The sequence below is a fragment of the Camelus dromedarius genome, chromosome 22, assembly GCF_036321535.1.
Source record: "Camelus dromedarius isolate mCamDro1 chromosome 22, mCamDro1.pat, whole genome shotgun sequence".
NCBI lineage: Eukaryota > Metazoa > Chordata > Mammalia > Artiodactyla > Camelidae > Camelus > Camelus dromedarius.
Genome location: NC_087457.1, coordinates 1842532 through 1864979, shown reverse-complemented (window position 1 = coordinate 1864979; position 22448 = coordinate 1842532). Strand labels below are relative to the sequence as shown.

Genomic DNA, 22448 nt, shown 5'->3' with positions numbered 1-22448 from the left:
CAAACAAACAAACAAACAAAGCATAAATACAAAACAGAAACAGACTGACAGACATAGAATACAAACTTGTGTTTGCCAAGGGGGTGGGGGGTGGAAAGGGGTTGACTAGGATTTCAAAACTGTAGAATAGATAAAGAGGATTATACTGTATAGCACAGGGAAATATACACAAGATCTTGTGGTAGCTCACAGAGAAAAAAATGTGACAATGAGTGTGTATATGTCCATGAATAACTGAAAAATTGTGGTGAACACTGGAATTTGACACAACATTGTAGAATGATTATAAATCAATAAAAAATGTAAATAAATAAATAAATAAATAAATAAATAAATAAATAAATAAATAAATAATAAATCCTCCATAATAGTGTGCTACCCATTTTGCTATTTTGTTATTTTCCTAAGCTGAATGAAAAGTGATTTCTCAGTGTAGTTGTCCTGTGAGTCAGATTTCATACTGTCTCATTCTCTTAGGAACCATTTGTATTTCCTTTTGTATGAACTCTTCACATCTGTTTCTCATTTTTGGTTGAACTGTTAGTCTTTTATCAGTTTCTATAACTTCTTTAGATATTAGATTAGCCTTTTGTTTGCGATAAATTAAAACAAAATGAAAATTATGGTATTTTAAAAATAAGGTTTTTATTAGTTTGCTAGGGCTGCCATAACAAAATACTATAAACTGAATGTCTTAAAAAACAGAAATTCATTGGCTCACAGTTCTAGAAGCTGCAAGTCCAAAGTCAAGTGTTGGCAGGGTTGGTTCCTTGTGAAACCTGGGAGAAAATGATCTGTTCTAGGCCTCTCTTCTTGGCTTGTAAATGGCTGTCTTCATGCTCCCAGGGTGCTCTCCCTGTAGAGGTGTCTGTCCCCAAATTCCCCCTTTTTATAAAGATACCACTGATATCACGTTGGGGTCCACCTTAACAACCTCAGTTTTAACTTGTTCCATTACAGCTGCAGGGTATTGATGCTGTTTATTAAGCCTAAAAAGTGTACTTCTCTCATCAGGTATTGATGGGAAGAAATTTTTTTTAATTTACTATTTTTTGTTTGTTTTTTTCTTTTTTGGAAAGGGTAATTAGGTGTGTTGGTTTGTTTATTTTAATGGGGGTACTGGGGATAGAACCCAGAACCTCGTGCATGCTAAGCACGCACTCTACCACTGAGCTATACCCTCCCCCTCTCCCCAGGCAGAAACCTTAAATCCCTGTCAATACTGGGTCTTTAGTGAAGCAGGAATAGTTAGATATTTGTGTCCTGTGCTTGGAAAGACTTGCAGTGATACTTGTTAGCTTTATTTTGATGACTTCAAGATAAAGTGCAAAACACTCTGCAGGTTTCCCAGGAAGCTCGGTAACTGATTTAAAATGTTCACATCGCTGCAAAGCTGCTGTTTAAGTCACATGATCCACTTGCTAAAATTACCTTCTGTGATTGTCCATTTTTATTTTGAATGCTACCTAGTCTTTACAATCCCTAGATGCTCTATGAGATAGAAATGACAAGCAGGGGACAAAGTGTTCTTTAACAAATGTCTTTCACTGATACAAAGATTACCTCTGATATAAATTATGGCAGCATACAAGCACAGAAATTCACAAAGCAACTGACATTTACTGAATAGTGCTGTGTGCTAAGGGTAGTTTTGAGGGTTTTGCACAATTCTAAGGAGGTGTTGGAACTCTCAATTTGCAGATAATGAAAACAAGTCTCAACTAAATTACCATACGTGTCCAAGATTACAAAACTAATAAGGAAGAGATCCAGCATTTCAATCAGATCTGTGAAAGGCATAAGGACCAAAACACTGAAAACAACTGGCCAGGGCCGCCCCTTGCATAAACAGCAGCTTTCAGACTCTTCTCGTGAAAATGAGAAGAGGAAATAATGTGTTTGTTTGCTATTGAAGCCACAGGATCAATCTCTTCTGAGGGTGAGAGAGGGATAGGTCCCAGGCCTTTCTCCTGGGCTTCCCAGCGGCCACCTTCCTTCTCTCCATGTCTGTGTCCCATCCTTCCCCACCATCCTGCCCTCTTCCCACTGCCAACAACAATGGCACAACATATACACTGGGTGAGATATAAAAACCCGCTACAGAAAGAACACTCTGGCCACAACAGGTTCAGAAATGGCATAGTACTACCCCAGTAAACTAAGCGACAAGAGCTGGTGGGTCTGGTCCCCTCCAAGTGGCAGAGGCCAGCACACTGGGGGTTTGTCCCACGAGGACTCGGGCTAGTAACTATGCTGTTTTTTCAGTTCCGGAGTTCCATTGCTTCCCTGTAGTTCTCCACTGAGCTGTGCGTGGAACACGAGGGTAAAGTGTTGCTGAAAAGGATATACTGAAAACGCAAAATTTTACATTAAGATTTGATTGAAACTCTTTCAAAGTGATGTCAATTTTGCTTTCTTTAGTTCTGAGGTCAGGAATGGGGGTTGCATAGTCTTCTGTTCTACAATTCCAAATAAATGTTCATACAGAGTATCCAAATTTCTGTTTTAACTTTGTTTTGTTGGTCACTCAATAATCATTGTGTTAAGCCCTAGGGCTGAAGAGGGGGCAAGCCTGAGGTCCTGTTGTAGGTGTCAGTTCATGGAGAAATCATTATTATTTACCTTTTTTGTTACTCTTAACCTCTTTTTGTAGGGACAACTTTCCATCTGCTGTCATATTCCTTTTATCAGAACTCTGTATTTCTACTAGTCTACATGTGTTGGTGAAAAAGTATCTCAGCTTTTATTTCTCTGAGAAACTGTTTTGCCTTCATTTTTTAAAAGGTGTTTTGGTCTGGGAAATGGTCTAGACTAATGCTTTTTGTTTGTTTGTTATTGTTGTCTTTTCTTTCCCCCAGTACTTTAAAATATCTCTGTGCTGCATTCGGGCTTGTGTGATGCCCGACAAAAATATTCTATCTTTCATATCTTTGTTCTGCTCTACATGTTGTGTCTTTTTATCTCTGGCTGCTTTTAAGATTTTCTCTTTACCTCTACCACTGTTGTTTTTTTTTGTTTGTTTGTTTGTTTGTTTTGTTTTGTTTTGTTTTGTTTTGTTTTTAATAATTCGATTTTGTTGTACCTTGGTCTGTTTTTCTCATCAACCAGGATTTTCCTCCTGGTTATGCTTCATACAGCCCTGCTTGCTTACATGGCGGGTCATTTTTTATTCGATGACAGATGTGATGGGTTTTACACTGTTGGGTGCCCAGTTTTGTTGTAATTAATTATGGGGTATCATGTTTTGTTTTGACTTGCAGTTTTGGAATAAATTGGTTTCTTTTAAGGCTTGCTTTTAAGATCTGCTAAGCTGAATCTATAGCAGGCTGGAGTCTGGGGCTAACCTAGCCCCTCCACTAGGGCAGGGCCCTCCAGTTGCTTCACCGCAGTCCTCTCTGTTACAGAGGTGTTCCCCATTAGGTGGTGGGAAAACACGCTGTTCCCAGCTCAGTGTTAGCTCCAGGAACTGCTTCTTTTCGTGCTTTTTGGTGGTTTTCCACCAGCCTTAGGAAGGTAGTGTTCTCCATCCAACTCAGTACTCAGCTAGTCTGGACGTTCCCTTTTACACCTTCACAGATATCTGCATTGATTCTCTCTCTGTCTCTGCCTCTCTCCAGCTTCCTCTTCTCTAATATTCTGGTCCACAGTTTCTAGCTTCTTGGGCCTCCCTTTGCTCCAATCCTCCTCTTTCAGACAGTGCTGTCTGGGTTTTCCCTCAGTGCACATCACTTCGGAAACTTCACTCAGGCAACACTCCGGGCTACTGTCGGCAACACTCCGGGCTACTGTCAGCCTCACCTCATTGGTTTCTCTTTTCTCAGGGATCACAGTCAGACACTATCTGTTGTTCAGTGAGACTACTGTTTCATGCTTGCTTTCTCAAGTTTTCTTGTTGTTTCAGAAAGGTTTATTCAATCACAGTCAGAAGCAAAAATTCCAAGATAATGCCTTTCAAGATTTTTTAGTATGATTTTTAAAATTGTAGCCTTTGTCTCAACTAGAATTTATTTTGATGTATAATAGGAAGTCGGGGTACAGACATGGATGCTTTTTTCTCTTTAGATTACCAGTGGTACCAGTAGCACTTATTGTATGGTCAATCCTATTGTCTTTGATCTGCAATATTTATTTTGTTCAAAGTCAAGTTTCCATACATGCATGGGATATTTCTAGGCTATTTTTTTCAGTTCCATTGATCTTTTAAAATCCATTTTCATACCAATAGCATTTTGTCTTAGTCATCATTTCTTTTTTAAAATGAGTCCAAAGTCTTTGCATCAGATAAGTTTGATTAAAACTCCATCTCCATCTTTCTTTTAGGATTTCCTTTGGTTATTTGGTTCCTTTGTTTTTCCATATAGAGTCTATCTATGGTACTTTTATTATTTATTACTAAAGGACTTATTTTTAAAGTGTTGTTTTAACTGATTTTTGCTGATGTAAAAAAAAACCAAACTGCTTTTTAATATTAATTTTGTATACGGTTCCTTTCTAGATTCACCTATTAATAATTTATCATCTCAGTTCACAAAGCAGATAATCATATCATCTATAAATGACAGATTTGTTCCTTTCTTTTCAATCTCTGTATCTGTCCAAATCTTCTAGTATGATCTTAAATAAAAGTGGTCACAGTGAAAATTGTGATCTTAAAGGATTCTTTCAATATTTTATACTAAATAAGATATATACACTATTCATTTCTGTGTAGATTCTCTTAATAGATAAAGTGGAGCCTTTCCAATCTTAATTTAATATTCTTTAAAGCATCATGAACCATTACTTAATTTTCTCTTTCCCTGACTCTTATTGTGATATTTTTCCCCCCCTCTCCTTCAATCAGTCACTATTGTCAATTACTTAAACTGATCTTTAAATATTAAACCAACATTGAACTTTTGTGATAAAAGCAAAGTGGCCAGTTTAGTCTTTACCATTTTTCTACATTATGGATTCTGATTGTTCGTGCTTTGGTTGGCAAGTTTGCATCTATCTTCACAAGTTAGTTTGGATGGAGATTTCTTTTTTCATAGCTCCCTGATTTCAAGCGTATCAAGCCACATAAAATTGCTTGAGTAGTCCTCATGATTCTGTTCTCTGGTGTAAGATTGTGGAACTTTTTTAAGGTTTAAATGTCAATTGAACTCAACTGTAAACAAAATAGACCTAATGTTATCTCTATTAGAAGTTTTTTTTGGACTACTGATTCAATTGCTCTTAAAGTTCATGTGACTTTTAGATTTTTTTCTCCTTGGAGTCAATTTGATTAATTTTCATTATTCTAGAAATTTACTTATTTATATATTTATTGTGTGTAAAGTTTTCATAATTTTTCTTATTTTTTAATTTTCTGGAGTAATTTTATTTATATTCAAATTTGTACTTCTAAAATTATGTGTAAATGTACCCACTTTTTTCTCTATTAATCTTGCCAGAGCTTGTAATCTTTATGAAACCAAGGTTTTGATTTCGAGTTTTCTGTATTGATATACATTTTAGGTTTTCTTAATTTGCATATGTAGAAATTCATGTCTTTGTTGATGTCTTTCTTATGCTTTCTTCTGGCTAAGTTGTTCAAGCGTCTCTATTCCAAAGCTAAATGCCTTACAAGAACTAATAAACATAATTAAATGAAAAAATGATTAATGAGAAAGAGCTAGAAACATATGAATTCCAGTCATGACTATCTCTTACTAGTTGGTTTATCTTGGTTAGCTGATCACTTGGTAATGTATCTTAACCCGGATGAAAACAGAAATTCACAAGTAAGTTGAATATCTTAGGTGACCTGCTTTGTGCAGAATCTGTATAACCATTACCTCCTTGACCCGGCCAGTAAATTCTTACCAAGGTAGCCTAGATTATGTTAGTTTTGTTTGCAACCACACCACAAAATCAACTCAGATTTAAAATGCTGTTAAGTGAAGGCCTTAATTTTTTCCACCAAATTGTTGTTAGACTGAATATTCCCCTATTTAGTACTTGTTCAGTCATCAACTTTAAAAACTGATCTTTCTTCTCATTGTACTTTATTACAAGGCACTGTAAACAGAATAAAGCGTATGAACATGAAATGTTCTTTTATATAATTTGCAAAACAAAATTAGCTCTGGGAGTTACCTCCCCACGGAGCTTCACCAATAACTGTCACAGGCCATGAAGAGGGCCTCCAAGGCGGTGGAGGCAGGGGCCTGGAGAGAGGGCGGAGGCGATCCGTGGAAACCCCAGAACCCAAGTCCACTCACCACCTCCATCAGGCTCCTTAGACACTCCTTGGACAACGTAATTCTAAAGCTCAAATAAAAATTTTAAAAGGGGTGGGGTTCCGGGTGTAGGCTCTTCGGCCATCAGAAGGTTTTCATGAATTCTTTGGTTGCACAACCCCCTCTTGCAACCACATTAACTGGCTACAGCCACCGCCCGCTCCAGCCTTCAGGCGGGTGGGAAGATGCAATGCCTGGGGCCGGCAGAACTGCGCCTGGACCACGACCGGGCGAGGATGGGCCGCTGTCAGGTCCTGCCTGCCCCGGACGCGCACCAGCCGCGGAGCCAAGACCGCCGACACCAGTGCGGGAAGCCCCCGAGAGGAGGCGCGGGGAACAGACCCGGCGCCAGGCGGGGTGGGGTCGTCCGTGGGAGGGGCTCTGGCGCAGCGGCGCGCAGGCGGAGGGGCTGCTGCGCCCAGTACCGGGGTGGCTGCCTGAAGCTCTGGGTGGGCGCGGGGGCCAGGCGGAGTGGGCGTGGCCGTGGGCGGGGCTCTGGCGCGGCGGCGCGCAGGCGGAGGGGCTGCTGCGCCGGGTCCCCGGGTCGCTGCCTGAGGCGCAGGCGCGTGGACGCAGCCCGCCGGGGCCTCGCATCGCTGTGGGCTTCCTCTGACGACCCAGCAGAGGCCTTTCCGCCTGGCGGTGCTCGGCGCCTCTGGCCTCACCGGCCAGTTCATGACAGAGCAGGTGTCCCAGAGCGGACCTCCCACCTGCCGTGGGCCGCGCGGGCCGCTCCCCGGAGAAGCTGCGGAGAGTGCCGGAGAGGCTGCTGTGAAGCCGGGTGAGGGGCGCGGGCTCCGGGGACCCGGATTCGGCCCCGCCGCCACTGCCGCCGCTCGCACCCAGAAGCCCCCTTCTCGGGGCTGAGGGGTTCCGGGCACCGGAAATGGGCGTCCCTCCTCCCGCAGCGCCCCTCCAGCTCCCCAGCCCTGCTCGAGGCAGGGAGAAGGGGAGCGGATCTTCAGAAGTGTCAGCTTTGTTTTGCTCCCTACATCAAACAGTAAAACAGATGAAATCTCCCAGCTTGGGTTTTTCCTTTACTTGGGGAGCCCCGCTGGGGAAATAGAACTTTAGGTTTTCCTTTCCCAGCTCCATCCCATTTAGTAGCTGTTGGGGCTGGAGTTCTCTTGGTATTTGATGGAAGCGAAAGTGGAGCGCTGGTTTCTTTGGAATTGTTTGTACTTTGCCTTGTGTTTTGGAGCTGGGAGAAAATGCTTCCGAGTTTTACTGATAACATTCCTGAAGCTTTATTTTTTGCTTGTAAGAATTCTCCAGCAGTCCCACTGTTTAGCCGATAGCGACATGAAGGGAAAAGCCCAGCTGGGCTAACAAGCTAAGTCACAAATCTAAATGTAACAAGTGTCGGATTACTGATCTGAGTTCTGCTGGGCTAACTCGTAAATCTAAGTTAATAAGTGTCAGTTTGCTGATTCCCTGTTCATGTTTTTGCTAGCCAGCTGGATTTTCAAAGAGACATATCTGGCCTTGAAATGTTGGTTTGCTGCCTCATTGCCTCTACTTTAGTGATAATGATGTTGCTAAAGCTGTTCCATGCCTATTGGCCGAATACCCCAAGCTTGTACTTAACCCTATAAAACCTCATGCGCACGTCTTGGAGGTGCTCAGAGCTTAGGAGCAGAAGCCCCTCTGAGCCTGCCAGTGTAATACATCTGAGTACTCCAACCCTCCGAGTGGTGCTTGTTTCTTGGCTGGCCTGTCATTTCCATAACAGCAAGACCTCTAAATTAGAGGGCCCGCCATTTACACGTTCCTTATGTTAGATTTTCTTTTAAAGGTTAGTAATGTTTTTTAGCAATCCTTTTAACTCCATTTTCCTCATAGTCTTTTCCTTTTCTATTACCTGATATAAAACCCTTTTGTCTTTTGTTTGAGAGGGAGAGTTAGATTTCAATATAGTTAGTAAATTTGTCATCACTGGTTACTATGAAAAGAAGATCTGGGAGATCTAATACTGTATCAGGATTTGCTTAAGACAATTTATTTCTTATTTTAGGAAGACCAACACTGTCATCTGAAATTGGAATAATAATTTCTGATATCACTAATCCAGCCTCACTTGATGAAATGGCTACACCGGCAACAGTTGTCCTCAATTCTGTAGGACCCGTAAGTAATCAGCCTCTCTTTGTATCAGAACAACCTCTTCATTTCTAGCAGAATCTGGTATTTTATATTCCAGAGAAATGTAAGAGCAGGGGATGGAAGAGTTGATTCAGGGACTTAACCCTATATGGGGAATTCTCACTTCTTGTGACAAGCAAATGGATATGACCAAGGTCTCCTGAGACAGAGAATGACACCAGACTCAAGGAACACATGCTGGTTTATTTAGTGGCTACAGCTATAAATGTCAGAATTTTTAAAAACTGTATACCCATTAAAAAGTTTGAGCATGTACCCCTAATCTAAATTTGTTTATTTTTAATTACATTCTGTATTACTGTACCAGTATATATGTTAAAATATGTACAGAGGTTAAAAAAGGACTTGTTCATTTATGCAAAAAATATTTCTTGAATGTTTATTATATGTACACTGTACTAGTCTAGGAACATAATGTGCCTAAAACCAAAAATCCCTCACAGAGCCTTCAGTCAGTGAGAGAGACAGAGAAATAAGGTTGAAGATGCAGGTAGTGACAAGTGCTTTGGAGAGAAATAAAACAGGGAAAGGAGGTAAAGAGATTGGCGCATCAGTCTCTGTTAGATGGATGATCAGGGAAGGTCTCTGTGAGGAATTGAAATTTGCATGTGGACCAGAATAAAGTGAGGGAGAAAACCACCTGAGTGTTTGAAGAGAAGGGTCTTCCAGGAAAGAGCAGATGCAAAGGTCCTGAGGTGAGCATTTGCTTGGCAAGGCCAAGGAATGTGCCAGAGGCCAGTGTGGTTGGGTGAGCTGGGCAGAGGGGTGGGAAGTTAGAAGGAGAGGTATCTGGAGCTAGGTCACTAGGTCTGAAAGGTCAAGATTGAGGTTTGAACTGTCTCCTAAATGTGACAGACTCATTGAATGGTTGAAAGCAAGGGCATGATTTGATCTACAGTTTTGAGATTCTTTGGCTTTTGAGAAAGAAAATAGATGGTAGAGGACCAAGAGTGGGTGGTCAAAGCAAGCCAAGCACAGGGCAGGAGTGTTAGAGGTGCTGAGAAGTGGCTGAGTTCAGGTGTTTTGAGAGGAGAATCATAGCTTCTGCTATTGGACCAGATGTGAGGGGGACACTTTTGGTCCGTGGAACAGGGTGAATGTTGGTGATGTTTACTTTTCTGAGGAGGCTACCACAAGTGGCAAAACATTTGAAAACTAAGCATCTGAAAGTTATTGATAATTTGAAAAATGCAAGCAGAAAGGCCTTTATGATTTTTAGCAAGTAAAAATGTATTTAAATTGTTGTTAACTTAGATTTATCTCATTCTTAACTAGCTTAGGATGTGGTTCTGTAGTTTGTTGCTTGAATCACTGTCTTATGTACCTTCTTAGCCAGCTCCCTAGTCCTTCCCTTCCCAGTACCCTGGAAAAGCCCCAGCCCTGGTTATTCCAGCTCCCTGCTGACTCCGTACCTGCATACCTCCTTGCTGACTGGTCCCACTTTAAATACGTGGGGACAAGCCTCCCCCAGGGCCTCAGCACCTCCAGCAGACCTGCTCTGTTTCTCTATGTGATTCTCCCCTACTCTCTGAAGCAGCAGTTTTATAACTTCTTTTCCCCACACTTTTAGCTTCCCATTTCTTTTTCCACACTCTTATCTGGTGATTTTCTTTCTTTTTTTCACTGTGACAGTAGAAGCTGTCAGAAGGGACCTTTTCTTCCCACCACAGGTCTTCCTACCCGCGCGCTTGCATTGCACCCTGACTCCTCTCACCTCTCATTGAAGGGCCCTGCCCCTGCTTCTACTGGGCGTGGGACTCAAAGCCTTCATGTTTACAGGTTCACAGTTATCATCATGTTCTCCCTCTCAATTGGGTTATTTCCCTCAACATACAAATATGGTGTTATCTCTCCCATCATAAGTAAAGCCTCCCTTAGTTCTCCGCACTCCTCCCACTGCTGCCATCTAGCAAACGCCTGGAAATAGCTCCCTTTACTTACTGTCTCTCCTTCCCCACCTCCTCCTCCATCTCAGAGGAGTCTTGTGGGGCTTTATCCTTCCTCCTCAAATGAAACTGCTCTGCCCAGGTCCCCCTGTCACATCCCACCATCAGTTCTCAGTCCTCATCTGAGTCCTGTCTCCCTGCATTGCGCCCAGTCCATCACTCTCTCCTTGCCTCACATGGCCCTGAATTCTTGCCCTCTCCTAGCTATTTTTGATCCACCAGCTTTGCCTCAGTCTCCTCTTTTGGATCTTTTTATCCTCCTCCAAATGCCAGAGACTTCAGAGCTTAAGCCTTAGAAACTCTTCTGTTTATACTTCCTGACCACTTTTTTTTTTATATTATTATTATTATTGTAGTAAAATATACATAAAATAAAATTACCTTTTAAACCATTTTTGAGTATACACTTCAGTGACATTAAGTACATTCACAATGCCGTGTTAACTGTCACCACTTTATTTCCAGAACTTTTTCATCATCACACAAAGAAACTGTAACTGGGCCAGTATTTTTTTAAAATGTTTTAAATGTTTCTTTCCTGAATGGAGGCACTGGGGATTGAACCCAGGACATCATGCATGCTAAGCACATGCTGTATCACTGAGCTGTACCCTCCCCCCCCGAGCGAGTATTTTTTAAACTGTGAAATCAATTCAGTGGGTTGAGACCAGGCATTAAAAAGGAAGTATTAGATAAACTGAAATAGAAAGTAAGGTGAATTACACATAATACTGGTAAGTGACTGGTTCATGAACACTTTGTTTCAGCTAGGTATATTCGTGCCTCGAGCTGCTATGTGAAATGCATTTCTTAGGGTGGGTTATGTCACAAAGATCTGAAAGCCTTGGCTGTAAGTAATATATGTCAATGATACCACATTAAGATATTCCCAGTGAGAACCTGCCCCTTAAACTCCAGACTGGTGGATCTAGCTACCTTCTTCTGGCTGGTTCTGTGTGGATGATTCATGGGCATCTCTAGCTTTTGCCCCCAAAACCTGCTCACCCCTAAGTGCTAATTGCATGGCTGTTTTCACTTTGTGATATGAATTATACTCCCTGGGTAGATGGGCTAACTTTGCCATGTGGGGGTCATAATTTGTTTTTTTGCAGGTTTTGTTTTTTAACTCATTTCTCTAATCTGTGACAGTTTAGTGAGAATCAAATGATATCTGTAAACTTGGTCAGGCATATGTAAACAAGCATTCTATCATAAAATACAGAAATGACTGAATGATTGCTTTTAAACATTATTGTTTATTGTCTCCTATGCCAGAAACTGGAGGAGGAAAAAACTGGTTTTGAGAGAAAGATGATGAATCTGATTTTGGACATGCTGAAACTGAGTTAAGGCAGGATATTTTTGAGTTAAGACAGGAAATATATACAAAATAGTGGAATTTTTTTTTAAGTAAGGAAATCTGGGTGAAGAGAAAATACTGGAGGGAAAATGAAGCCAAAATGAAATTGGTTTTGCCCCGTGTCCTGTGCTCTGTGGGTCCTGACTTTTATAACAGAGGCCACAGCTTTGGCACCTGCATCCCTGTGCAGCTCTGGAGAGAGAAGCCAGAAGCCATCGGCATGATGCAGCTGGAGTCAGGACAGCAGGTGAGATTTTCCACGGAGCAAGTCTAGGGGGGCGAGTCTCCTCTAACGGACAAAGAAGCATCTGTGTGGCTCACTGAACAAGCAGGTTACTGGTGTCTTCCCCAGAAAACCTGTTCCTGGGGAATTTGGGGAGGGACTAAGTAACCAGGGTGTTTAATGAGTGGCACAGATGATTCTAGCACAGGCGGACTGCTGGCCAATTTGGGATCTTTGGAGGTAAAATGACCAAGAGAAAGGCCAAGGAAACCTCTAAATGAGTTTCAAATGGTTCTGTGTAAAGGCTACTCAAAGGGATCTATTGGGTACAGAAAGAAGATAGAATTTTGAGTTGTATTCACTTTAATCTCAACTTTGTTGCCATTTTATGTATGTTTAAATGTATATTAATATAGTAGTCCATGTAAATGATTTGTAAATAAATTCTATAGTTTAGTAGGTGATGGATTTAAGGTGTGAACTTCAGTCTTGCTACTTTGAAAGCCCTTATTTTTTTTTTTGCTGCAGAGCCATTTTGGTTAGCATTTTAAAAGTTTAATTGCTTTGTTCTTAAATATTTTAATATTGGTCTAGATGTTTCTGTAAAGCTCTGCTTCAGATTTTTTTTCTTGAATGTTCAGTTTCTGGAACTAACATATTGATAGTATCATGAGAAAGCTGCAGAAAAGGAGGTTTATATCATTGGAAGCAGTGGCTCTGACTGCATTCCAGCAGATCTGGGGGTAATAGATACCAAAAATAGAATGAATGGTAGTTATTGATTAATAAGCAGTCACGGAATTTGAAATAGAAAGACTTCACGTTTGTAACCGTGATGAACTAAAATCTGCTTGGGAAAAGAAACATAACTATAAAAGGGGAGTGTTAAACACATGCTCTATTTTTAATATAGCTATACTTATTAGAATTACTATTGACACTATTATTTTTTGAGATGGTTAGTCTTATAAGTGTTCCAATTAAGGAAATTATCCATTGTTTCAATTTGGTTGTGGTTACAGCTGTAAAATTTCTGGAAAAAAATTCAGCAGGCATTATGAATTCTAACTTGCTTTGTTTAGGAATTAATACATCTTACACAAAGTATACTTTGTATAGATACTATAATTAGAAGTTTTAGTTTTTTTAACCAACAAAGCTAGAAAGTATTGAACAAAGTTTTTGACATCTTTTTTCCTCATTTATAAAATGGAAACAATTTAAAAATGGAAAAAATCAAAACAAAAAGAATGGAAGAATTACTATTACAGTAAAAATAATGGGTATTAGTAATGTGCATATATAAAAAGTGTCCATCTAGAAAATGACTTGAAGCAAGTAAGTCCAGTTCTGTATAAACCATACTAGAGCTTAAAAAGGTGGAAACTGTTCCAATTTATATTGAAAAGACCAGCAAAGATAACACGGTACGTACGCGCGCGCAGACACACACAAACACAAACGCACGAGGAAGAAAGCTACAAATCAGTCTTGCTTGCGAAATTAATAGTAAGTAGAAAGTGCTAAATAGAATCTTAATAAATTCCAGTGGCATTTTAAAAGGATAATATATCAAGGCAGAGGTTTATTGTGAAGTTACATAATCACATCAGAATATCAAAGGCAAAAAGCTATATACACATTTCAGTAAATGATTTGAAAATTCATGCCATTTACTAAGTTAATTTTTAGAAATTGAGTAATAGAATACTTCCCTAACACAATCAATGTCAGAAAGTAGTAGCCAACATCATACTTAATGATGAATTATGCACAGTAAAGAGAAGGGCACGAATTGAACATCTTTAAAATATTTACTTAGTCTTCCAACCCATGGATCTGGTATATTTCCATTTTTTAAAAATCTCCAATTACTAAAAAGTTTAGCTTTTTTTCATGATGGTCCTACGTATTTCTTATAGAGGTTATTCTTAAATATTTGATAGTTTTTATTTTGAATAAGTCATTTTCTTTTTAAGGGAGAAATATTACTTTAAGATTTGTTTTCCCTCTGAGAAGCAAAATGGCGGATTTAAAACTGTTTCCAGATACTGAAACTTAGGAGTCAGCATTTTAACTACCCCAGCTGATTTTGGAGGGGGGACCTGCAGACTGTTTTGTGGGGGAGGAGCCACTTGGGGGAGGCACTTGGGGTGGCTCTAGGCTGTGGATCCCCCACAGAACCCTCCCAAACTGGCACACTGGCTCTAGCTGGGAACCAGCCTGCTGGGAGGGGACCACTCTGAAGGCTGGCCTGAGGGATAGCTTGATCCAGAGGGCTTGTCCAGCAGGCCAGCCTGGTAGGCCTGAGGAGTGGGCTGAAGTGGGCCCCATCCCAGTGAGGGTGCGCAGAAAGAGGCAGCAACAGGGCAGACATCCAAATCTCTTTTACTGGGGGAAAGGGGGCACCGAGGCAGCCCACTCACTGCACAGCTTGTCCATTGGCGCTGCTTCCTGAGTCCTGTGGCTTCATCACACCTGGCAGCTGGGGCGGGCTGGAGAAGGGCTCAGTGCTCAGGACCTCAAGGGCATCAGCTGCCCGGAAGACTGGCCCCACGGCCACTGGGGACTGCAGCCGTGCTGTCTGGCTGGTGAAGCCACACTTCACCCAATGTCTTGCTGTTGTCCAATAGCTGGTCATCCAGTGGCTGCTTGAGGATGCCCTGGACACTGCACTTCGGCTGGAACACGATGCTTGACTCCCTAGTGTCAGTGAAGACTGCGGTCTTGTGGCACCGATCATGAGAAGCACATCCTGGGGATGGCTGGCCGTGTGAGCTTGGAGCCCAGGGCTCCCCCCCCAGGTGGCCCGGCGTCCCCAGCTGATGTCTGCTGCAGGTGGTTCCCATCTTTACTGTCACTGCTTTAGGTGGTGCATGTTCTTTCTGAGGAGCGCCTTAGCTCACAGAGCCATATTCCCAGGCCACGTTCTCTTAACCCTCAGAATCATCTCTAGGGAGTTGATTTTAATGATCTAGGCTTAGTTTCCCTCAGTGGTCAGACTAGCAGCATTTATGTGGCTTTGCTTCTCTTCTACTGTCACATCATTGTTGATGATGTGGTCATTCATTACCTGGCTCAGTGTGAATTTCCTAAGGCCCCACACTTTAATTTACTCTTGGAATTAAAAAAACTAGTAACAATGTCTCTTAAGAAATTGATATATTTCATTTCACCAGATTTTGAGAATTAGCTAGTCCGTTACGTTTTTCTTTTGTCTTACTGCTCTTGATAAGCTCAAAAATTATTAATTAAATACTTAAACCACTATCTCTATGTATTAGTCCCCATGGTTAATTGATTTCTCCCCTTTTTTCTGGTCTTGGTTTTATATTTTTATTTTTTACTCATTATATTTTTATTTATAATTAAAACAGCCTTCCTGTAGCATTTTATAAGTCATCACAGAGGCCCATTTTGGTAGGTTTTCTGTACGTTCATTGTAAGTCACTACTAGTAAGTCTTCTTGAAAACTCTCATATTGGAAAGTAGAATAATTCCCATGGATGTGGTTTTGAGAACCTACGGCCTTCCAGAATGAGTGAGCTGAAGTGTTGCCTTACTGGAAGAGACTTTCAGCACTGTCAGTCTGAATACTAGAAAAGTTTTTGTCAGTACCAACTGTCAGTTTATGCTAAACTACTCTCTTTTTGACAATTTACCTGGTTTTAGTTCCTTAAGTCTGTTAACAATAACCTATTAATACTGTTATAAGTGCATATTTTTCTGATTATATCAGCTGTAGGCTTAATAAAAATGTTCCTTAAATAAATAGGAATAGATTATTATTATTTGTCCTGGGTCAGTAGATTTTTATTTGATTTTACTTTTACCATTCTCTTCCTCTTTTAGGTACATTGACTGTTAAGGAAAGTTTCCTGACCTTACATTCAGGACCTGAGGTTAGTTTTGGTTTGTCCCATGTTTCCTATGTTAATATTCAAAATGTTTTGGAAATGATACACACCTGTTAAATACGATTTAGATTAAATTTTATATATAGTTTTAATTTTTAGTGTATGAAAGTCACTGTGCCTAATTTTAAAAGGATGGCTGAGAATTATTTTGATTTAAAACAGATTTTGTTGGGCCCTGTGCCTGCCTCCTGCCCTCTTTCCTGCCACTGCACTGGGGGCCTGGAACCAGGGTCTGTGCATCCTGGGGAAGAGGGTGGAGATGCCAGGCTGGGGGCGCTGGATGCTGCTCTGCTTCAGGCTCCTGCTCGCTGGGGGCAGCGTCATGTGGAGTGTTGGGGACCCCATTCTCTGAACGCAGGAACTGGTGCTCATTCATGGTGATCTTCGCTGTCTCGTGCCATGTGCAGAATGGCACCTATCTTCAGCGAGTGCTGCAGAATTGCCCCTGGCCTCTGAGCTGCCCTGGGCATAGCTACAGAACTGTGATGAGACCCACACACAAGGTGACATAAAAGACAGTGATGGCCTGCGAGTGGAGGTGCTGCCCCGGGCACTTGGGGGTGAGCTGCAGGGAAGTTGCAAGCTCCTCTGGCCCAGTGGAGCCCAGGTGGCTGGGCAGCACTGTGCGGCAAATGGCAATTTGGCCCATAGCCTTCTCAGGTTGTCTCAACTGCAGCAAAGAGATGAGTGGATGGAGCGGCTGAAGCTGTTGGAGGCCAAGGTGGCAGTGCTGACTGCCACCAAGCAGGCAATGCCCCTGACCCCAGTTGCTCCCAAGGACCCCACCCTGATCTGGGGCTCCCCAGCTGCCCAGGGCAGCCCTGGAGATGGACGCTTCCAGAGAAAATGTGAAAGCCTCACTGTTCCTGGAGATGATTGAGTTGGTGCCTAGGGACTTCCTGGGCCCACTGGCCCAAAGGGAGAACCTGGCAGCTGGGGCCAATGAGGATGAGGGGCCTGCCAGGTCTGCAAGGCCCCCAAAGGAGCCCTGGCCAGGCCAGAGCTGTGGGTGCCCCTAGAGGGGACCTCCAGGGCCACTTAGGCCCCTGGACCCCCAACCCCTGTTGGACCACGATCCGCCTGGATCTCCCAGCATGAGGACCCATTTCTGTCCAACACCTTCAATGAGACCAGCAGCCACTGGCTCATGGGTCCTCCTGGACCTCCTGGCCTCATGGGCATCCCTGGGAGTTTTACACACATGGGACCCCCAGGCCCCTCTGGACTCAAAGGAATCTTCAGCCACCCAGGAGAGAAAGGTAAGAGAGGACTGCGTGGGGAGCTGGCTCCTCAAGGCTCCATGGGGCAGCGGAGAGAACCCGGCCCCAAAGGAGACCCTGGTGAGAAGAGCCACTGGGGAGAGGCGTTGCACCAGCTATGTGAGGCTTTGAGGATTTTAGCTGAGAGGGTTTTAATCTTGGGAGCAGTGATTGGGCTCTACAAGCCAGAGGTGTCGGGGCCAGGCCCTGCTGGCACAGGCACCCCCAGCCTCCTGCAGGGCAAGAGGGGAGGACACACAGCCAACTACTGGATCGTGGCTCCTAGGAGCCAAAACAAGAGTGACTGAGTGGTGGTGGGCCCTCGGGGTTGGCTGGACCTGGCTTCCCTGCCCAGCCTGGGCTTGGCCAGCTGCCTCCAGGGTCCTACTATCCATATTTGTTAATATTCTCAGGGACCCTTCTGCCACCTAGGCCTTTGTGGTGGGCAGGTCTTGGTTCTGGCACCCTGTGCATGTCTGCCTCCCATGGGGCTGAGTGCGGACTGGGGCCCGAGAGGGAGGCATGGCCCAAGGGAGATGTGAGCCCTGGCTCAGGGCCTAGGTCTCAGTTTCCTTCTGCAAAGGGGTGATGCAGGCCTGCGGGGTGGAGATGGCAGATGTGGAGCTTCTGTCCTCTTATCCACTGCCTTGCCCTCCAGGCCCCAAGCAACTGAGCGAGTCAGAAATCACTCCAGCACAGGTAGGGGTGAGGAGGGAGGGCAGTGTCAGCGCCCCCTTCTCCCCAGCCAGGCCTTGGGGCATGCCTGTACTTCCCCTCTCCTTGTTTCCCATGATCACTTCCCTGAGGTCAAGCAACCTGATCTGACTGGACCTCCAGGGCTCCTAGTCTCAGTCAGTCTCAGTTCTGACCCCTGAGCCCTCAGTCCCTCCCGTGGCCAGGTAGAGGGGTATATGGAGAGGGAGGGGCCCCCTGCTCCCAGAAAAACTTGTGACAGATGCCAGGAGGTAGATGTGTACCAGCCAGTAGAGGCCCCTGGTGCAATTTCCCCCAGAAGAAAACATAAAATAGACTTTGTTTACAGGAGTTGCACAATTCATTCTATCTGAATGAATTACCATCATCCTACAATAAAGATCGCCCTTTGTTTTGTGATGAATGTGGTCAGCCAAGAGCATTGTCACCTTTGTGCAAATCAGTGCATTTTTATTACGTGCCTAACTTGGAGTTAGATGCTACTGTGACCACACAAGAAATGTATGATGTAAATGAAACCTTATTGAATATACGGTCTATTAGAGAACATAAGACAGTTGCACTTCTGGGAAAGGACCATGCTTTATGATAGCACTTTTATGGCCGGTACTCTCTGACCCAATTCATGCCTATAGTTGAGGCTTCATAAGTATTTGCTGTCTTTAAATACATTCAGTATTTCAAATATTGTGTAGTCGTGTAAGAGAGTGTGGCACATGAGTAAGATGCAAACCCTGCCCTTAGAGGGTTAATGATTTGGCTCAGCAGGAAGTTAGCAGGCTTGTGATTAGAGCGGCAGGTGAACCACTGTGGGATTCTGAGAAGGGAGAGAACATCCCAGGGGGAGGCTAGAGGTGAAGGGTGTTTGGTAGATGCTGGGGTATAGATGGAATTTTAAAGGTTGGTGCTGAGGAGCTGTGGGTTAGGGAGAGGAAACAGTTTAATAAAGAGGAAATTGGGATGGTGTGGAGCATGTTTAATTATGGTTCCGCTTGTCTGGGTTGTGGGTTCAGATTAATGAACACAGAGAACTCTGTAAACTGTGCTAAAATGCGTGGTTACAGAGAGTATCCCCGGAGCATCAGAATAAAGGGAGACGCTGGTGGGCCTGAGTCACCGGGAGTGTCTCACAGAGGCCTTGTTAAGTGACCTTGAACAGTGACCAGCGTCTGTAAGGGGAGAGGCAGCAGCCTCAACAGCGGCTTCAAAGTAAGTCTGAGAGACGTGCGTGGACCCCAGGCGGCGCATGTTAGCAGCTTAGCTCCCCGGGAGGGGGTGTGCAGCTCGAGCAGCAGAGCGCATTAAGCACGCATGGGAGCCTTGGTTCCGTCCCAGCACTTCCTGTAAAAAAGTGACTAAATACCCATTAATACCTCCCCCTCAAAAAGCAAGCAAACAACAACAAAGAGAAACTCACCTGGTTGAAACCAACAAAACAAAAAGGAGTGTGTTGATTCACATAACCAGATGTCTGCAAGTACAGTGTGGCTGGATCTAGATGTGTAAGTGGTCTTATCAGAAGTCTTTTTTTTTTTTTTTTTTTTTTTTGGTCCCTTTTCCCTTCCTGTCTCTTCATTTCTTCTGTGTTCCTCTGGGCATGTGGGCTCTCGCAGTGACAGGGAAGGTGCTGGTAGCCCCAGGTATACACTGCCCCTAAGGTTCACGATTTCCTAGGAACAGCTGCCAGGTCTGTATATCAGATGATGAGGAGATGAGTCAAGCACTGGGTCCTCTGGTCCTTCTCAAGCCCGTCAATGTGACCTGGGGTAACAGAGTAATCAGACTGCCCTGGCCTGAGTCGTGGGCCTCTGGAAGGGGGATCATAGGGAACAAATTCCAAATAGAAAAGAGTTTTGTAAACAGAAGATGGGGCAGGGGTTATAGGGGATTAGTGCAGGACTGACAAAAGGCAGATGCCCACCCCGAGGAGACGGAGATAAAACAGGGAGAGCTGGAAAGGTGCTTCCTGGAAAGAGCAGCAGGAGGCGCTCTATGACAGGAGATGGTGGCCGTGCCCACTGCATAGTTATTGAGGATTCAATTAGTCAGTGAATACAAATCAGGACAGTGGCTGGCACTTAATAATCACTCAGCAAGTGTCATTATTATTATTATAAGGGCTCAAAGTTGGGGCTTACCCCAGAACCAGATGATTGAAGCATCCACATCAGCACAGCTCCCTCTAATTCCCCATAAAGCAAAGTGCAGAACCTTAATCTCACAAGGACGGGACAGAAATAACGCCCTTGAATCTGCATCCCTTGGCACTGGGTTGTTCTCCTGCCCCTTCTTATCCTCCTTTTCCCCTTAAGCTTTTTAATTTTACATGAAAAATTGAACCATAGACTATCTGTTAGACCATGAAACAAGACTCAAAAATTCATAGTTTGAAATCGTGTAGTCAGGAACGGTGCTGTGCAGTAGCGGTCCCCATGGTGACAAAGGTGTTCCGCACGTGCTGTGTGATGGCTTCCATGCTGCACGGTGTAGCTGGAGAGCGGGGCTCAGCCCGCGGCCTGCACTTACGTGGCTGCAGGGAAATGGTGGTTTACACTTGGACAGGGGTGTGCGGCAGAGACCACACGTGGCCCGCACAGCCTGAAAATCTTAGTTTGACCTTTCACAGAAAGAGTTTGCCCGCCCCTTTTCTAGAGTGTTTTAAACTATAATGCAGTTCTACTAGAAGTCAGTGAGAAGATAACAAGAATTCAACCTCTTCACTTCTCACAGGTTCCTGGGGTTTTCTGCTACTTCTTAAGTCAGTTTTGGTAGTTTGTGTCTGCATTAGCTCTCTAGGACTGCCGTAATAGTGTACCACAACCTGGGTTGCTGAAACAACAGATGTTTACTGTTCTCGCAGTTCTGGAGGCTGGAAGTCCAAAGTCAAGGTGTTGGCAGGTTGGTTTCTTCCCAGGCCTGTGAGGGAGCATCTGTCCATGTGTTCTTCCTGGCTTCTGGTGGTTTGCCGGTGGTCTTTGGCGTTCCTTAGTCTGCAGACGCATCACTCTGACCTCTCTCATCTTCCCAAGGTGTGTGTGTGCTTGCAAATTTCCCCTTTCTGTAAGGACACCAGTGGTTTTGGATTAGGGGCCCACCTACTCCATTATGGCTTCAGCTGACATCTACAGCAACCCTGTTTCCAAATAATGTCATGTTCTGGGGTACTGGGGGTTGGGTCTTCAATATACGAGTTTGAGGGGGCATGCAGGTTAATCCATAATGGTGTCTTTCTAGGAATTTTTCCATTTCACCTAGGTCATCTAACTGGTTGGCATACAGTTGTTTATAGTATTGCCTCACGCCCCTTTCTATGTCTGTAAGGTTGGTAGTGCCCCTTCTTTCACTCTGGGTTTTAGTGGTTTGAGTTCTCTCTCTCTCTCTCTCTCTCTGTTTCTCTTTTTGTCTCTGTCTAGCTAAAGGTTTTGAAATTTGGTTGATTTCTTCAGAGAACCAATTTTTGGTATTGCTTTCTCTGTTGTTTTCCTGTTCTCTCTTTTGTTTATTTCTGCTCTAGTCTTTACTGTTGCTGGTTACACCAATAATACAAAAATCAGTTGCATTTCTGTATACCAGGCATCATTAGAAAATGAGTTTCTTAAAAAGAGAGACTATAGGCATTTTTAAAAATTAAGTACTTAAGTAAACAATCTTATGGTAACCAGGGGTAAGGGATAAACTCAAGATTTGCAAATATTAACTACTATATATGAAATAGGTAAAAACAAATTTATTTTGTATAGCACAGGAACTATAATAAGTGTCTTATAATAACCTATAATGGAAAAGAATATGAAAACAAATATATATATGTATATGTATGACTGAAACATGCTGTACACCAAAAATTGACACATTATAACTGACTACTTCAATTTTAAAAAATCAAGTACTTAAAAATAAGTGATATAAAATATATAAGATTTCTATGAAGAAAACTATAAAATGTTATACAGAGACCTTAAAGAAGACGAATAAATGGAAAAATTCACCATTATTCATGGATTGGAAGACTTGATTTTGTTAAAATGTCAGTTTTCCTTAAATTGATTTATAATCCCATATAATTCCAGTCAAAATCTCAAGCAGATTTGTTTGCTTGTTTGTTTTATTCTGGTGTGCAAATTGACAAGCTAATTCTAAAATGTATATGGAGATGCAGAGGGCCCAGAATAGCCAAGATGTTCTTAAATGAGAATAAGGTAGAAAGATGCTCTCAAATATCAAGACTTCTTATTAACTTACTGTGTTGGCAGGGGCTCACTGCTAGCCCAGGGGAACGGGATGAAGGGCTCAGAGTAGTTCATGCATGTGTGAGTACTTGACTTATGGTAAAGGGGCTTTCCAGGAGATGATGGACATCCATATGGAGAAAAAATAAAATTGGACTCATACTTTGCACTATGTACAAAAGTCAACTTTAGGTGGATTATAGACCTAGAGTCATAAGGAAAAACAGTAAGCTTTGAGAAGATGACATATTTCATGTCCTCAAGGTCAGGAATGGGGAATGGCTTCCATTTTCCAGAAGTAAATTTTATTTTATTAGTTTATTTCTATTGAGGTATCCTTGACAGATAACAGTAAACTATTCAGGTGTACAACA

At 42.9% G+C, this 22448-nt stretch overlaps 1 protein-coding gene and 2 pseudogenes across 6 annotated transcripts in view; 2 read left to right on the top strand and 1 right to left on the bottom strand.

The window, feature by feature from the left end:
* The first annotated feature begins 6808 nt into the window (after positions 1–6808).
* LOC135318876 (saccharopine dehydrogenase-like oxidoreductase) overlaps positions 6809–22448 on the top strand; it is a 66930-nt gene continuing 51290 nt past the window's right edge. For 5 of the 6 annotated variants that reach the window (XR_010377275.1, XR_010377274.1, XR_010377273.1 and 2 more), the window contains exons 1-4: positions 6809–7044; positions 8278–8390; positions 11889–11979; positions 15808–15867. Coding sequence is in view for 1 of the 6 variants with exons in the window: in XM_064477369.1 (XP_064333439.1) it covers positions 6939–7044; positions 8278–8390; positions 11889–11979; positions 15808–15857 (360 nt within the window). In the remaining 5 variants the exon portion in view is untranslated. The remainder of the gene's footprint in view (positions 7045–8277; positions 8391–11888; positions 11980–15807; positions 15868–22448) is intronic. The other variant, XM_064477369.1, reaches the window with a different exon arrangement.
* LOC135318822 (elongin-B-like) lies at positions 14378–14804 on the bottom strand (annotated as a pseudogene).
* On the top strand, positions 15924–17748 carry LOC135318875 (EMI domain-containing protein 1-like; annotated as a pseudogene).